This window comes from Anolis carolinensis, chromosome 2 (assembly GCF_035594765.1).
Source record: "Anolis carolinensis isolate JA03-04 chromosome 2, rAnoCar3.1.pri, whole genome shotgun sequence".
Lineage (NCBI taxonomy): Eukaryota > Metazoa > Chordata > Lepidosauria > Squamata > Dactyloidae > Anolis > Anolis carolinensis.
This window is the reverse complement of record NC_085842.1, coordinates 163111698-163126425: the sequence shown is the minus strand read 5'-3', so window position 1 is coordinate 163126425 and position 14728 is coordinate 163111698. Positions and strand designations below refer to the sequence as shown.

Genomic DNA, 14728 nt, shown 5'->3' with positions numbered 1-14728 from the left:
GAATGACTTACGATTCCATTTTTACTGGTCTGGTTTTATCCTATGGAATCCTGGGATTTGCAGGAGCATTTAATATTCTCTGCCAGAGCCCTCCTCTGGACCCATACCAAAGTGCAAATCCCAGACTGCATGACAAACAGAATGGAATCATACTGCCACCATTATTTCATGTGAAAATGTGGTTAGACAATGTCATGAACATCACAGCATATTATATGCTCTGTCTGTAGCAAAATGGAATCACTGAATAAGAAAAAATAGAAAGGGACAGTGAAGGAAAACAATTATTTATTTATTAGAAATATGAAGGATCCTGATGAACCATTTTAGTTTTTTCAAATATTTGGGATACAAGAGAGCACCATTGTGGTGTAGTGGTTGGAGTGTTGGGTTAGGACGCTGGGAGAGCAGGGTTTGAATCCCCCCTTGGACACTGAAACCCACTGAGTGATCCTGCGCAAGTCATAATCTTTGGTGGAAGGCAGTGGCAAACCCTTCTGGATAAATCTTGCTAAGAAAACCCCATGATGGGGTCACCATACGTTGTAGTCAATTTGACAGCTCTTAACAACAAGCATGTCCAGATGGGAACAACCGCCTCCTCATATTGGGGCTATTTGGGTTCAGCAGAGATACGATTCCCCTTAACTCTTCAGGGCAGCAGCATCTTTGAGCTGTTTGGAGGATTATGTCATAATATAACCTTCAGGTATTGCTGAACTGACAAAATGTGTCCTTTCTATGCATTTCCAAAGTCCTCTGGTGGTTTGCTATTATCCCTGGTTTCATCTATCCTGAAGGTTGGTGGTTCAAATCCGGGGGAGAGAATGAGCTCCCTCTGTCAGCTCCAGCTCCCCATGCGGGGACAGGAGAGAAACCTCTCATGAGGATGGTAAAAACATCAAAATATCTGGGTATTCCCTGGGCAACATCCTTGCAGACAGCCAATTCTCTCACATCAGAAGCGACTTGCAATTTCTCAAGTCACTCCTGACACAAAAAAATATATATCCATGCAAAGTTTGAGAAAGTAAAACCCATGGATATGGGGAGGGGTCATAGTGTATTGAGGATTATAGCAAGTAAATCCATTTTTGGAGTACTGTATGATCCATCTATATGTGAGTGGGAGTCCCTGCACCGATACAGACTTGCCAGTTTAAAAGACAGGATGCATTTACACAGTGGAATTAATGCAATTTCACACCACTTTGATTGCTTTGGTCCAATGCTATGGAATAATGGGAGTTGAAATTTTGGAAAATCTTTAGCCCCCTCTCTCAAAGAGTGCTGATGCCTCACCAAATTGCAGCTCTCATGATTCCACAGCATTGAGCTACAGCAGTTAAAAGTGGTTTCAAACTGCATTAATCCTATACTGCAGATGCACCCTGAACAGTGCCAATGTGTCAGTAGTTAGCAGAAAATAGAGAAGATTTTATAGGGGGAAAATATAACTAGAAGCATTTTCTTTCTGTACAATATTAATAACTCTATAGGAATATATCTTTATTCTTTCTATAAACATAGAATATCTATATCTTCTGTTGCATGCCTGCAGTTCTCATATACTCTCATTCACCAAAATACAGAGTCAGCGTTTGTCCTTGAAAAATACTGTACCAAAAACAAAACAAAACAATCTCCAATGATTTCTGTATAACTTTATACATTTTATAATAATCAGTTTCTTTTGGTCTTCAGAAAATATTTATATGGATTGGATTAACCACAGTACAACAACACCATCACCTTTCAATATATACCTGAAACTCTTACATTCATTTTCCCTACCCCCACAAAAATATTCCAATTTATAATATAACACAAGTTTAGAAAGCAAATCAAAAGCTAAACAACAGGAAAAAAGCTCAAGAACCACCAGCTCATGATACAATCAAAACAACATTGCAAGGAAAAGGGAAATGGCAAATAAACTTCTGACTGAGTAACACGGAAAAATAACCAAGGAGGAGTCCACAGAAAACATATTACAGAAATGTTCAAAAACGTGGATCACAAAACCAGGACTTTGGGAAATGTGAATGTGGATTGACACAAAAAGAATAAAAATAAAACCCTTTTCATGGTTCATTTGAATATTTTCATTTTGCTCTCTTGCTAACGAGATATCTTTCATGTATTTGCTGTCACCTGGACCTAGGAACGACATCCTCACACCCATAGACACAAATGGACCATCGGAGAAGTGCATTGGAGGGACTGAGGCTACTTTATCATTTTCCTACTAATGGGATCAGTATGGGTAGATGTATCTGGACCATCATCTGTCAGAGCAATGGAGAGGCAAGTATAGCCTTCAGACATTGCCAAACTGCAATTTCCATCATCCCTCATGTTTATGGGAAGTGGGTTATCACATGTCTCTTATTATAAGGGACAGGCCTTATTTGAAAGTTGAAAAGCTTGTACTTATAGGACTGTTTGGTGCCCCATATTATATGGGATGTCTCCTACTTGGAGATTACAAAGCGTTTCCTTTTTATATAGACTACTATATATACTCATGTATACATTGGCCTCAAGCCAAGGACAGATTCTGGGTGCAAAAATATACATTTTGATATGACCCATTGATAAATCGAGATGCTTCTAGTCATACTTATCATATTAGTAGGAAAATGAGAACCCCATGATAGAGTTGCCTTAGTGCTGCCATAATTCAGAAACTGCAGTGTTGATTTTACATTGAAATACATGCCTAAGGGAACTGAAATCAATGCTTTCCTTTTGGTATTTCGGTATAAAACAAACTTGTTAACAGCTACTACCTCACTGTCAGTTAGGCACAACACTAATTTTAGTTTCCTCTTATGGCTCTTTGGAAAACCAGGAAACATGAATGAGAGTTTTAGGTGAAAGATGTCTAGAAGGTGAATGATGTCTAGAAGGTCCAAGTTGCCCACCCCTCTGAAAAAGGGAGGTGTGTGTGTGTGTGTGTGTGTGTGTGTGTGTATGTGACAGGAGAGACTTGAGAAACTGTAAGTCGCTTTCGGTGTGAGAGAATTGGCCATCTGCAAGGAAACTGCTCAAGGGACGCACAGATGTTTAATGTTTTACCATCCTGTGGGAGGCTTCTCTCATGTCCCTGCATGGGGAGCTCCCTGGATTCAAACCAGCAACCTTCAGGTCAGTAGTCCTGCTGACACAAGGGTTTAACCCATTGCGCCACTGGGGCTCCAAGGAAGCTGGTGGAAATCAGCAAATCCAGCAGCAACATGTCACTAAAGTTGGCTTCACATCAAGGCAAAGGTAGACAACGTTTGATGGTGCCCAAAATTGAGGGCAGCTTGATTTATTCCAATTACCACAACTTGCACTTTTGGAGGAGCCCAGCATACCAGAAATGAATGTAGTTTGATACCACTTTAATTGCCATGACTCAATGTATCTCTGTCAAAGAGAGCTGATGCCTCACCAAAGTACAGTTCCCAGGATTTCATAGCATTTAGCCATGGCACTTAAAATAATGTCGAACTGCATTCATTCTATAATGTAGATGCATCCTGAGTTTTAACCTTGCCTGCAGCTCAGGAGTTTATCCGGTGATTCCCTGAGGTATAGACAGAGTTTATGACATTTTTAGAAATGTCAGTCCTGGCGAATAGTTCCTAATTTAAAATTGTGTTCAGCATAAGAAGAAAATGCAAACGGATGCAAAAAATTTAAATGTGCCTAAGGGAAGAAAAAGCTTGGGCTGGCCATGCAAAAAACTCTGGAGTTAAGGCTTTTCTCCCCTCAGGCTTTCAGGAATTTTTAAAGTAGCCTATCAAGGAGTCTTTCCAAGTTTTGTTTAAACAAAAACTCAACCGTTAAAAGTTATTTGATTAGGTAGGTAGTGAAGTCATCCTTTGTCCACCAGGAACACCACAGTCAACATGCACCAGTGTACATTAGGATTATTGCTTCAGTTCAGGCAATGGGTAAAAAAAAACCTCTCAAAAACAACCCACCCGCTTGCTTGTGATCTGTCTGTAGTACTCATTTCAATTTATTTCAGGGTTCATGGCAACGAGGAAACATAGCTGTTCCATCTGAGATCTACCAGCTGGAGAACTACTGACAGCAGTATGAATCTGAAAATACATTTTATTACCAAAACATAAGGACACAGAAAGAAACCGACAAAAGGGAAGCCAGTCTATAAATTAATATTTCTGCCGTGTAGCATTAAAATATCATTTGTGCATTTTTGTATTAGCAAGTTAAAATTTTCTGATTAGGCGTATTTAAACAACAGCTTGAAAAGAGATCTCTCTCTCTCTCTCTTTTCTTGTTTCTCCTCTATTTATCCTGGGGAGGCTTGTTTTAATTTTTTGTATTTTGCAATTCTTCCCCAAGTAAGATTGAGAGGATGGCAAGATAAAAAAAAACAACCTACTTTGAAGCAGCAGTGGGAAAAATATACATATATATCTTTATATATTTATTTATGTAGTAAAAAGCTTAACTGTGGCATATCTCAGTTATCCAAGTGGAATATGCCACCCTGTTTTGAGGGTTTCATACAAAAAAAAAGGAAAGTGCTGAGATACACATGCACCCACACACACATACACACATCCCCTCCCCGTCCCGTCCCACCCATTCACATGCACACGCACACACACAAACAAACAAACAAAAAGTTGTACATTGGTTTTCTTGTTTCTGCGTTCCGGTAAAGTGCTGATGACTGAAAGGTTGGTTTGGGTGTGGTGCTATTGAAGAGGAAACACACTGTCCATCTATTCATCAAATGTCAACTCACCAAAAAGAAAAAAAAAGGCAGTGGTGGGGAGGAAAGGAAGGGAAGGGGAAGAGAGGAACGAATGGAAAGGGAAGTGAGGAGGATGCCATTTACAGAGGGCCATGCCGGGCTTCGTACTTGGCAAGGACATTCTTGCATTTGCCCAGCTCTTTCCGTAGGTCGGCCACCTCCTGGCGCAGTGCTGTGTTCTCCTTCTCGAGGAACGAGGCGCGGATAGCAATCTGGTTCTCCTTAAGCCTCCGGGCGTCACGGGATCGCTTGGCAGCCATGTTGTTCTTTCTGCGTCTTGCCCAGTATTTGTCATCCTGCTCATTAAACACAGAGAGGCAGAAAGAAGACATTAGATTTCAGCAGATGAAATGGTGCATCAGATTTCCAGAATACTTTCAAGCTTGAGATGTACGGCCAGCCTTCCACATTCTCTGGGGTAAGGGCACAGGACCCCCCGTAAAAGTATTTTTAATCTCTAGGAATCACTAGGTCCTCCTCTGTTACTCTATGGCCAACATCTACCAGAGGTCGAGCACAGAATTATGCTGGAAGATCTACAAATGGCTGGAGAAGTGTTCTCTCTAAGAATCTCTATGTCAGGCCTGCACAACTGCACAATATTCTAAAAATTCTTCTACGAGCCACTCTGTCCTTCTCTCCCTCCCAGCATGACCAGGAAAGCAGGCAGCGAAAGACTGAGCAGCGATGGAGAAGCCCAGCTTCTTCCATGGGCCACAGAGAAGTCATTTAAGGACCGCATCCGGCCCATAGGCTGTATGTTCTGCAGGCCTGTTCACGGTTTTTTAAAAATCATGTCAGAAGTGACTGGAGAGTCGCTTCTGGTTTGAGAGAATTTGCCATCTACAGAGACATTGCCCAGGGGACGTCCAGATTATCCAGCTGGGAGGCTTCTCTCATGTCCCTGCAAGCTAGAGCTGACAGACGGGAGCTCATCCCATCTCGCGATTCAAACCGGCAACCTTCAGGTCAGCAACCCAACTTTCAGGTCAGCAGTTCAGCTGGTACAAGGGTTTAACCCATTGCGCCACCGCAGTTCCTTGTGCAACTTTATAGAAAACTTCAGGTCACAGAATTGCTCTGGAGGACACAGAGATTCCTAGAAAAAATATTTTTATTCCAATCCACCAGTCAAATCCACAAAAGTGAAAGCTGCAAATATGGAAGGCAAACAGTAGTAAATGTTTCAGACACATTAAGACAGAGGTGTGATGGAAAGGGAGTTGTCTTTTCCCCTTCAGAGTGAGAGCACTGGCATCACTGAAGGGCCTTCCTTGAGCTAAGTGACAACAAGACTCTCAAATTTTGCCATGGCTGATTTATGACCAAGTATCATTATGATGGTCGGGGCATGTAGCTGGCTAAAAATATTTTGTTAAGATATGTGTTTAATGAATTGAACCAAAATACCCTAACAGCACTAGATCTTGGAAGGTAAACAAGGCCAGCCCCAGTTAGTACTTGAATGGAAGATTACTAACAAGTACCAAGTGCTGTAGGCTATATTTCAGAGGCAAGAACTGGCTAAACTATGAGTATTCCTTGCCTCAGACAACCCTATCGATTTCATGGGGTTGCCGTAAGTCAACAGGCACACATATATACACGCAAAAACAACAAGCACCACAAAATTCATGCATCTTACTCCCAAGTGCATGGGACTACAATCACACTCTGTGAGATTTTCATTGATGATTTGGAAAAAGATACAGGTGTTGTAATTGAATTGTTAATCAGTGTTAATTCAATGGAATATAAACAATACAAAAGTAAGATATAAGTGGAAGCATTCAGGAGTTTTTTAAAAAAACAAAAACAAAAAATCTCCATCTAGCATGGCAAAATTAGCCGAGCTTTGGCCAAGACCAACTCCTGGACTTCAGTTTCCCCCATAGTAAGCAGTATGGAACCCAATTTTATTGTTTTGGTTAAACCTTTCTCTTATATTTCTTCATGCCTTGTTTTCTCCTGAGAGTGTTTATCCAATGATAGGTAAAGGTAAAGGTTTTCCCTTGACATTAAGTCTAGTCGTGTCCGACTCTGAGGATTGGTGCTCATCTCCATTTCTAAGCCGCAGAGACGCCGTTGTCCATAGACACCTCCAAGGTCATGTAGCCAGCATGACTGCATGGAGCGCTGTTACCTTCCCGCCAGAGCGGTATCTGTTGATCTACTTACATCTGCATGTTTTTGAACTGCCAGGTTGGCAGAAGCTGGGGCTAACAGTGGGAGCTCTTCCTACTCCCCGGATTCAAACCACCAACCTTTCGGTCAGCAAGTTCAACAGCTCAGCGGTTTAACCTGCTGCACCAGGGGGGCTCCTTATCCAATCTTTCTTAACAATTCAGATTTAATATTGATATGATCTGAAATGAATCCTCAAAGTTGACTCTGCTATTTTGTTCAAGTATTCTGAGGCCAGTTCCTTAAATCTTCCTTTTCTTCCCTCTTCCCCATATGTAAGAGCGATGGGAAAGGTAGGGAGTGGGCTCCTCAACGTTAATCAATTCCCCTATAATTTCTATCCATTTTTTTAAACTTCAGTTCCTTCCTGGGCTTTTTAAGGCCACACATATCTTTATTTTAACAAATTATAAAGGCAAATCCTTTAATCCAAGCCTGAAAGAAGTAGGTCTGGCATCTCAGAATCACATGCACCACAGAGACGACTGACTGGCCTAATCTGCTTACCCCTTTCCAGAGCCCAGTGGCCCAACCAGCAAATGGTAATGGCGCTGGGGAATTGAAGGAGGAAAGCTGTGGCCCCATCTCCCACTGAAAGCCATGGGCAATATTTATGCCACCACAAAGCAAACTCCTCTGAGCCATCAGAGCTTTAGAACAACAAATTATATATAACATGCTAAGGACCTCAATAAACCTTTCAGAATCTTTTCTGTTTTTAGTTCCCCCCCCCCCCCCCCCCCCCCAGTTTCTTCTCATGCAGTGAACCCTGGGTATCCAATGTAGAGTGGTTCCAGAACCCCCTGTGGTTGCCAAAATCAGTGGATGCTCAAGTCTTATGATATGTAGTTGTGTAATAAAATGGTGTCCCTTATATAAAATGCCATAAACAAAGATAGCTTTTGGGGTTTTTAAAATATACTTTCAAGTCATGTATAGTTGAACCCATGAATACAAGATCTGTGGATACAGAGGGCCAATTGTACATGCAGAGTCATGCAAACAGATTTGTCTTTCTTGAATGAGGCTAACGCAACACATTTTGCTTCCTGAGGCAGAGTAACAAATAGTACTCACTTATCAAGTTATTTTGGCAGCTGTGTTAGAAAAATCCCCAAAATTCTCTGCCTTTGGCAGTAGAAATATAACAATAATTACTGAAAGAGGTAACTGCTTGCTCTTAGGACACCCAGAATTTTCCTTGTTTATTTATTTTATTTACCATATTTCTATCCCACCCTATCTCACCCCATGGGGGGACTCAGAGCGGCTTACAACTTGGCACAATTCAATACCACAACAAACAAAGATAACAAATTATAAATACATTAAACATGACCTTCTGAGGGTCATGCTGCCTAACGGCATCACAGATCCTGATCCTGAGCTAAATGCATACCAGAATAATACTTGTATGCAAAATGGAAAATTCAAACCAATTACTGTATGTCATATTTGTGTTGCACTTTTCTCTCATAAGTGGACTCAACATGGCATATGTTATTTATTTTAATCAACCATTTTAAAAAAATCCTAGGTAAGTTCAGATATATCACAGTGTCCCAGTGATCTTCCCATCTAAATCTTCTTCAAAAGGTTGGCTGCATCCCTATACTTTCAAATCTAATGGAATGAAGTTCATCAGAATTCACTTGAATACTAGGGGAGGTGTGTTGATGAACTGCGAATGGAATCATTATCTAGAAAGGATTTACTGGTTAGCTCTTGACTGAGATCTTCTGGAAGAAGGTGGAGAGCCATTTGTTGGAAGTTCAGCATTCCTTCACCAAAAAAGGGATTGGATCAGAAGATGTGTACAAGATCTCTCCAGGAATCTGATTCTATGAACCAAACCATACCATGAGATGAAATCTCACCTAAACTAAACCAGTGAGCCCACTAGGCCTCACTCCTGATTATTGTCTATTATTACTTTTATACCACTGGGATTTCAACATAATTTTTCTTTGGTTGAAGCAGGCCTAATGTCGAAGCACTCTCATTCCATCACAATCTCTAAAGTACTTGCCCTAAGCTGGGCACCAGTTCCAATTTACCTTCAGGTCTTCTGGGATGAAAACTTTACGGGCTTTCTTGATCATTGGCTGTGGCTTGAGCTCTTCCTCAGAGAACTTGCGCTTACGAGGGTCAAACATCTCCTGGCCAGGAATGCTGGAGAGGGCGAGATCAGCAGGGTCGGGTTCATACCCCACTGGAACCTGAATGGTCTCTGGATCAATGGGACTTGGGGTGTTGCGGTTTGTAGGCAAGATCTGGCCTGCAGAAGCAAACAGATAAATCAGGTGGTGAAACGGAATGAAAAGAACATGTCTAGATGTAGCGGAATAACACCTATTACACTCTATATGCTTCTAGCATTTTTATCAGTTTACACCTTCCTTTCTTGGCCTTCCAACATAGCCCTTCCTGAGACCCTATCACACAGAATAGTGCTCTGTTTCTTCCTGTTTGTACCATGTCTTGTAATGAATGTGACCATTTCCCTGGGAACCATTACTTCACTGTTACTGTTACTTGAGAGGGTCTGAAACTTGGAAGGAACTACAGTAGAGTCTCGCTTATCCAAGCCTCGCATATCCAAGTTTCTGGATTATCCAAACCATTTTTGTAGTCAATGTTTTCAATATATCATGATATTTTGGTGCTAAATTTGTAAATACAGTAATTACAACATAACATTACTGCGTATTGAACTGCTTTTTCTGTCAAATTTGTTGTAAAACATGATGTTTTGGTGCTTAATTTGTAAAATCATAACCTAATTTGATGTTTAATAGGCTTTTCCTTAATCCCTCCTTATTATCCAAGATATTCACTTATCCAAGCTTCTGCTGGCCCGTTTAGCTTGGATAAGTGAGACTCTACTGTATATACGACAAGCTCCTCATAGTTCCTTTCTCTAGTAATGTAGGTACTGCATGATTCTCAATATCTGAAGAAACAGTATCTGTGGTTTCATTCATCCACATCTGACAAAATATGTCATCTTTAGGCATCTTCTACAACCTCCACCACTTTTGGACAAGATGTCCTTGATAAGTTTCCAGTCCCAATTCAAAGTGCAGGTTATTACTTATATAGTCTGCATTTTGCACAAATCCTTGCCCTGCCCTCTCTAATCTGATCATGCCCACCATATTCCAGATTATTGGTGGTCGATGTTGGTTTTGATACATTTTTATGATGTTTTTATATTATGCTGGTTTTAATTAGATTGTTGACCTTATATTATATATTACTATGTTTTTAATTGTGTCTTAGCTTTTGTTTGTTTATGCTGGGCTTGGTCCCCATGTAAACTGCCCCAAGTCTCTTCAGGGAGATGGTGGTGGGATATAAAAATAGAGTAGAGTTATTATTATTGACATAAGATTCACTATTATCTGGAGCTTCACACACAAACTCTGGGAATACCCCCCTCCAAGATATGGGGGATGTACTGTATAATTGAGTAATATGACATCTGGAACTTAATGAGACATAACACAGTCTTTCTGTGAAATAAATATAATACTTTAATTGCGTTTTATAGTTATGGGAGTTTTGCCTATAAAATCGCACAGGAAGATTATATTACACTATTAAAACACTGGTTTCTTCCATGTCTTATGCTAATGCCTTGAGCTACTGTAAGTGTTTAGGAGACAACAAGGTAGATGAGAATAAAGCATATTTCCCAACTATACAAATTTGGCAGTGACAGTCTCGTGTCTCTTTTCTTCCTTTTTTAAAGCTGCTTTTGAAATTATAAGGATGGGATGATGGGTGCAAAGTCTCCAGAAGGGAATGGCTAAGAATGAGCACAGGCTCCTTCCTGCACATGGCTCCTCGTCCTGCTTCATTGTGCACTGCAAACAGTACTGTCCCAGTCCCATTATCCACTGTTATGCAAAGAGAGAAGTCCCAGCTTGACCTCCAAAACAAAAACCTCAAAATCCAAAGTGCTATTATCTCACTTGAAACAAGTTCTTAGCACACTGTGTAATGATTTCTAAAATAACAGGACATTCAAGGGAAAAAAACTGGGAAGAAGGTGGAGGGAGTTTCTGTGAAGGGAACTGGAAGCAATGCTTTGTGAAATGTCTTCTGTGGAACAGCACCAATGACATTTGCTTCCAGGAAGGGCTGGGGAGCACTTGGGAGAAGAGTCAGAGGTGGATCAAAAGCATATTCCTTTCCAGTTTTTTTTCAAATGGGGTGAGGGCAAGTGATTCAATTGTTGCTCCTTGAACCATGAACAGAAAGTTTCCTTCTCACGCTGCGGGCCATGTCACTTGACGCCAAGCGCTGAAAACTAGGTATATCCTGTTGTGACTTCATAAATGTTATTTCATTACTTCAGTGGTCTATTGTAGTAAGGGAAAAATTAGAAAGTGATGTTTGAAGATGGCAGGTTCTTTTTATTTTGGTAAACAGGGAGGACAATATGTGAACACCAGAAATCAATTTATCGGGTTCCTTATATTCGATAAAATCATTCTGTAGGGAGATTAGATTAGCACCTACCCTGGCCACATTCCGCAACAATTTGAAGACTTGGATGTTGCAATATGCTTTGGAACAGTAGGTCCGTTTTCATCACCATCCAGTCTTAACTATTTACTTCCCTAACCCTCAGCACTTTATTCCTGAATCTCATTGCCTTGCGTTTTTGCACATGCTTGCCTTCCCTCTAATTTCTTAATAGCCCTACTGTTTAATCATAATGCTCGCTATATATATTATTAATATTATTTTACTGTTATTGTTTTAATTATATATGCTGCCGTCATGTTGATTGGGCTTGGTCCCCATGTGAACCGCTCCCCCTCAGGAAGATAGAAGCTGGCTATAAATAAAGCTATTATTATTATTATTATTATTATTATTATTATTATTATTATTATTATTATTATTATTATTATTTAGATTCACTAACAAGGGTCCAAGGGAATAAATTGCAAACCTTGGTAATATGAGAAAGCTATGATAAATATACAGTACAAAAAGGATTGTGAGTTTAACAAAAGGATACCTGCCAAGAATTTACAGCCCAAAAGTATTCATCTATGTGTTACTTGAACCTGCTCAAGCAAACACAATACCTATCTATACCCAGTTGTTCCTATATATGGGTATACACAGAGTTGTTGATGGTGTCCCTGGCCCACTCCCACTGTGATACTGGCATTTCTGTTAAGCCTTCCATAGAACCCATACCAGGTCTCCTGTGTTATTTTTAGGAGCTTATATTCATTCCAGTCCAAGGTGGGTCAAGGGAGGACAGTGTACAAAGGTCATTACATCAAGCCGAAAAAAAATCATAAGACTCCACAGCTGTGACAACATTCAGTACACAAGGGAGGGATGGATTGAAGACCGAGATGGCTGCTGGGGACAACTGGGCAGTAGACAGAGGAAAACCTGTGGGACTTCTTTCCAAAGCTAAGCCAACTATTTGGTTCACCTCCGGGAGCCCATTATCCTGTAGTATCCATATTTCTCCATCTGAAGCATAGTATGGTGGGATCAAGAAACCAAGAGAACCAAAGTTTGGTCCACACCACAGGAAATCACTGCATAATAAACGTGATGCTCAGCAGAAGCAACTGTGCCACTTTTAAACCGCTCTTACATTATTGTTCATGAGGATAAGGCAAGTTTGACCATATTTATATACCCAGATAGGATGGTATATAAAGTTGTTGTTGTTGTTGTTGTTATTTTATTGTATGACACAGCAAACAAGATAGACATGCTGGATTTCATATCACAAAATCACAAGTCGAACACTTCCCAAGTGTCTAGGACTGTGTGATGTATTTTCGGATGATGCGTGCAGATCCCAGTAGGGTGGCCTTTTGCAGTTGGCAGATCGTAATTTTGTCAATGTCTATTGTTTCCAAATGCCAGCTGAGATCTTTTGGCACGACACCCAGTGTGCCCATCACCAACAATTATTATTATTATTTTCAGGGCTCAGATGGAATTTCCTTCTGATTCATGTGTCAAAGCAAACCTATTTTGGAGACAGCTGGTACTCAGCAGTTTTATTTAAAAGTAATACTTTCTCAAAACATACCTGTAGATTGCCTGACCACAGAAACAGAAAGGTGCTGCAACTGCTATTGTTGTTCCCTTTTCACTTCATTGCTTATTGATCTCCTTATCTAAACCAAGCTGCTGGTAAGCACAGAAGTAACCAAAGGATAAGCACAACTAACAGTGGAAAATGATCTTCTCCATAAAGCTCCAGAACAATTGGCATCAACATATGAGCATTAGTATGAATCAACATAGCCATCCTAGTGTGGGAGTTAAAGTGTGTGACTCCATGTGGGAAATCTAGGCTCAGGTTTTCATTGAACTATAAAACTAATCAGGTTAAATGCAATCTCTCAACCTAACCTACCTTCCAGGGTTGTTGTGAAGATAAAATGGAGAAGAAAGAGCAAGGCATGGCACCATGAGTTTATTGAAGGACATCCATACACATAATAAAAGTGAAAATATGTATGTGTGTATGCGTGTGTGTGGCTGGGGTGCTCACTTACCTAGACAGTGGGTGAACCTGGCATGATGTGAGCTGTAGTTCATCCATAACCTTATGCATTTTGTAAAATAGAAAATTGACTTTTTCGAGTGATCTGGGCAACACTGGGTCCTTAAGCTAGTATATAATATAAATGCAATTAATAAAAATAAATAAAATATGTATTCCTGTTTGAATCTAGAAATTTATTCCTTGGTCTGCAGGATCACATCCCTAGAGAGAATTAATTTTCCATACCCACACCTAACTGTATACTTTTTTCCTGCTTTATCCTTAGTCTGTGAGTATGCTTATGCATGTATGGAAAGTTAATATGCTCTCTGTGTATATATACATTATGCATACATGTATAAAAATCTAGATCAATCACAACACTGTGCTGAATAACAAAATTCCTGGAAGTTTCTGGGAAATATTTCTAAGGACCAGTGTTTAAGTAGGGCAACTTCTGAGAAAGCAGCATCAAGAGGCCTCTCCTGGCTGACTTGAAACAAAGGGACATTAAGATGTGCATAGTTCAAGTGCCAAGAAAACTACTAAAAGATGGCTAGTTAACCAACCGCCCCACCCTTATGAAAATGCCATTCAATCACAATCACATGAACTGTAGCAACATCTTGATTCTATGGATCCTGTTTTCATTCTGTTATTTGGTGCCAGGAAGTCGTTTCATAGTGAATTCTACATTTCACTGGACCCCCAAGTTAAGCCCAGAGTTGGATGTCTTCAAAAAGAAACAGCCAGAATTGATTTAGAGAACTTACAGCCCCCGGTCACACAGCGGGTTAAACCGCTGAGCTGCTGAACTTGCTGACTGAAAGGTCGGTGGTTCGAAACCGGGGAGTGGAGAGGAGTGAGTTCCTGCTGTTAGGCCCAGCTTCTGCCAACCTAGCAGTTCGAAAACATGCACATGTGAGTAGATCAATAGGTACCACTCTGACAGAAAAGTAATGGTGCTCTATGTAGTCATGCCAGCCACATGACCTTGGAGGTGTCTACGGACAACGCCGGCTCTTCAGCTTAGAAATGGAGATGAGCACCAATCCCCATGATGCTCATCAGACATGGCTAGACTCAATTTCAGGGGAAAACCTTTACTTTTACCTTTTCTTTTTTTTTTACAAGAGTTGCATCAATCAACCTGGATATGGAACTGGCATCAATCATCCCAAGTATTAAAATGTGATTAGCTTCTATTGGTATAGTAGAAC

General features: G+C 40.5%; 1 protein-coding gene across 1 annotated transcript in view; it reads right to left on the bottom strand.

The window, feature by feature from the left end:
• Positions 1-271: 271 nt before the first annotated feature.
• Positions 272-14728, bottom strand: part of hlf (HLF transcription factor, PAR bZIP family member) — a 62461-nt gene continuing 48004 nt past the window's right edge. The window contains exons 3-4 of the mRNA XM_008116131.3: positions 9022-9242; positions 272-5079 (exon numbers count right to left, since the gene is read on the bottom strand). Of these exons, the coding sequence (XP_008114338.1) occupies positions 4861-5079; positions 9022-9242 (440 nt within the window). The 3' untranslated portion in view covers positions 272-4860. The remainder of the gene's footprint in view (positions 5080-9021; positions 9243-14728) is intronic.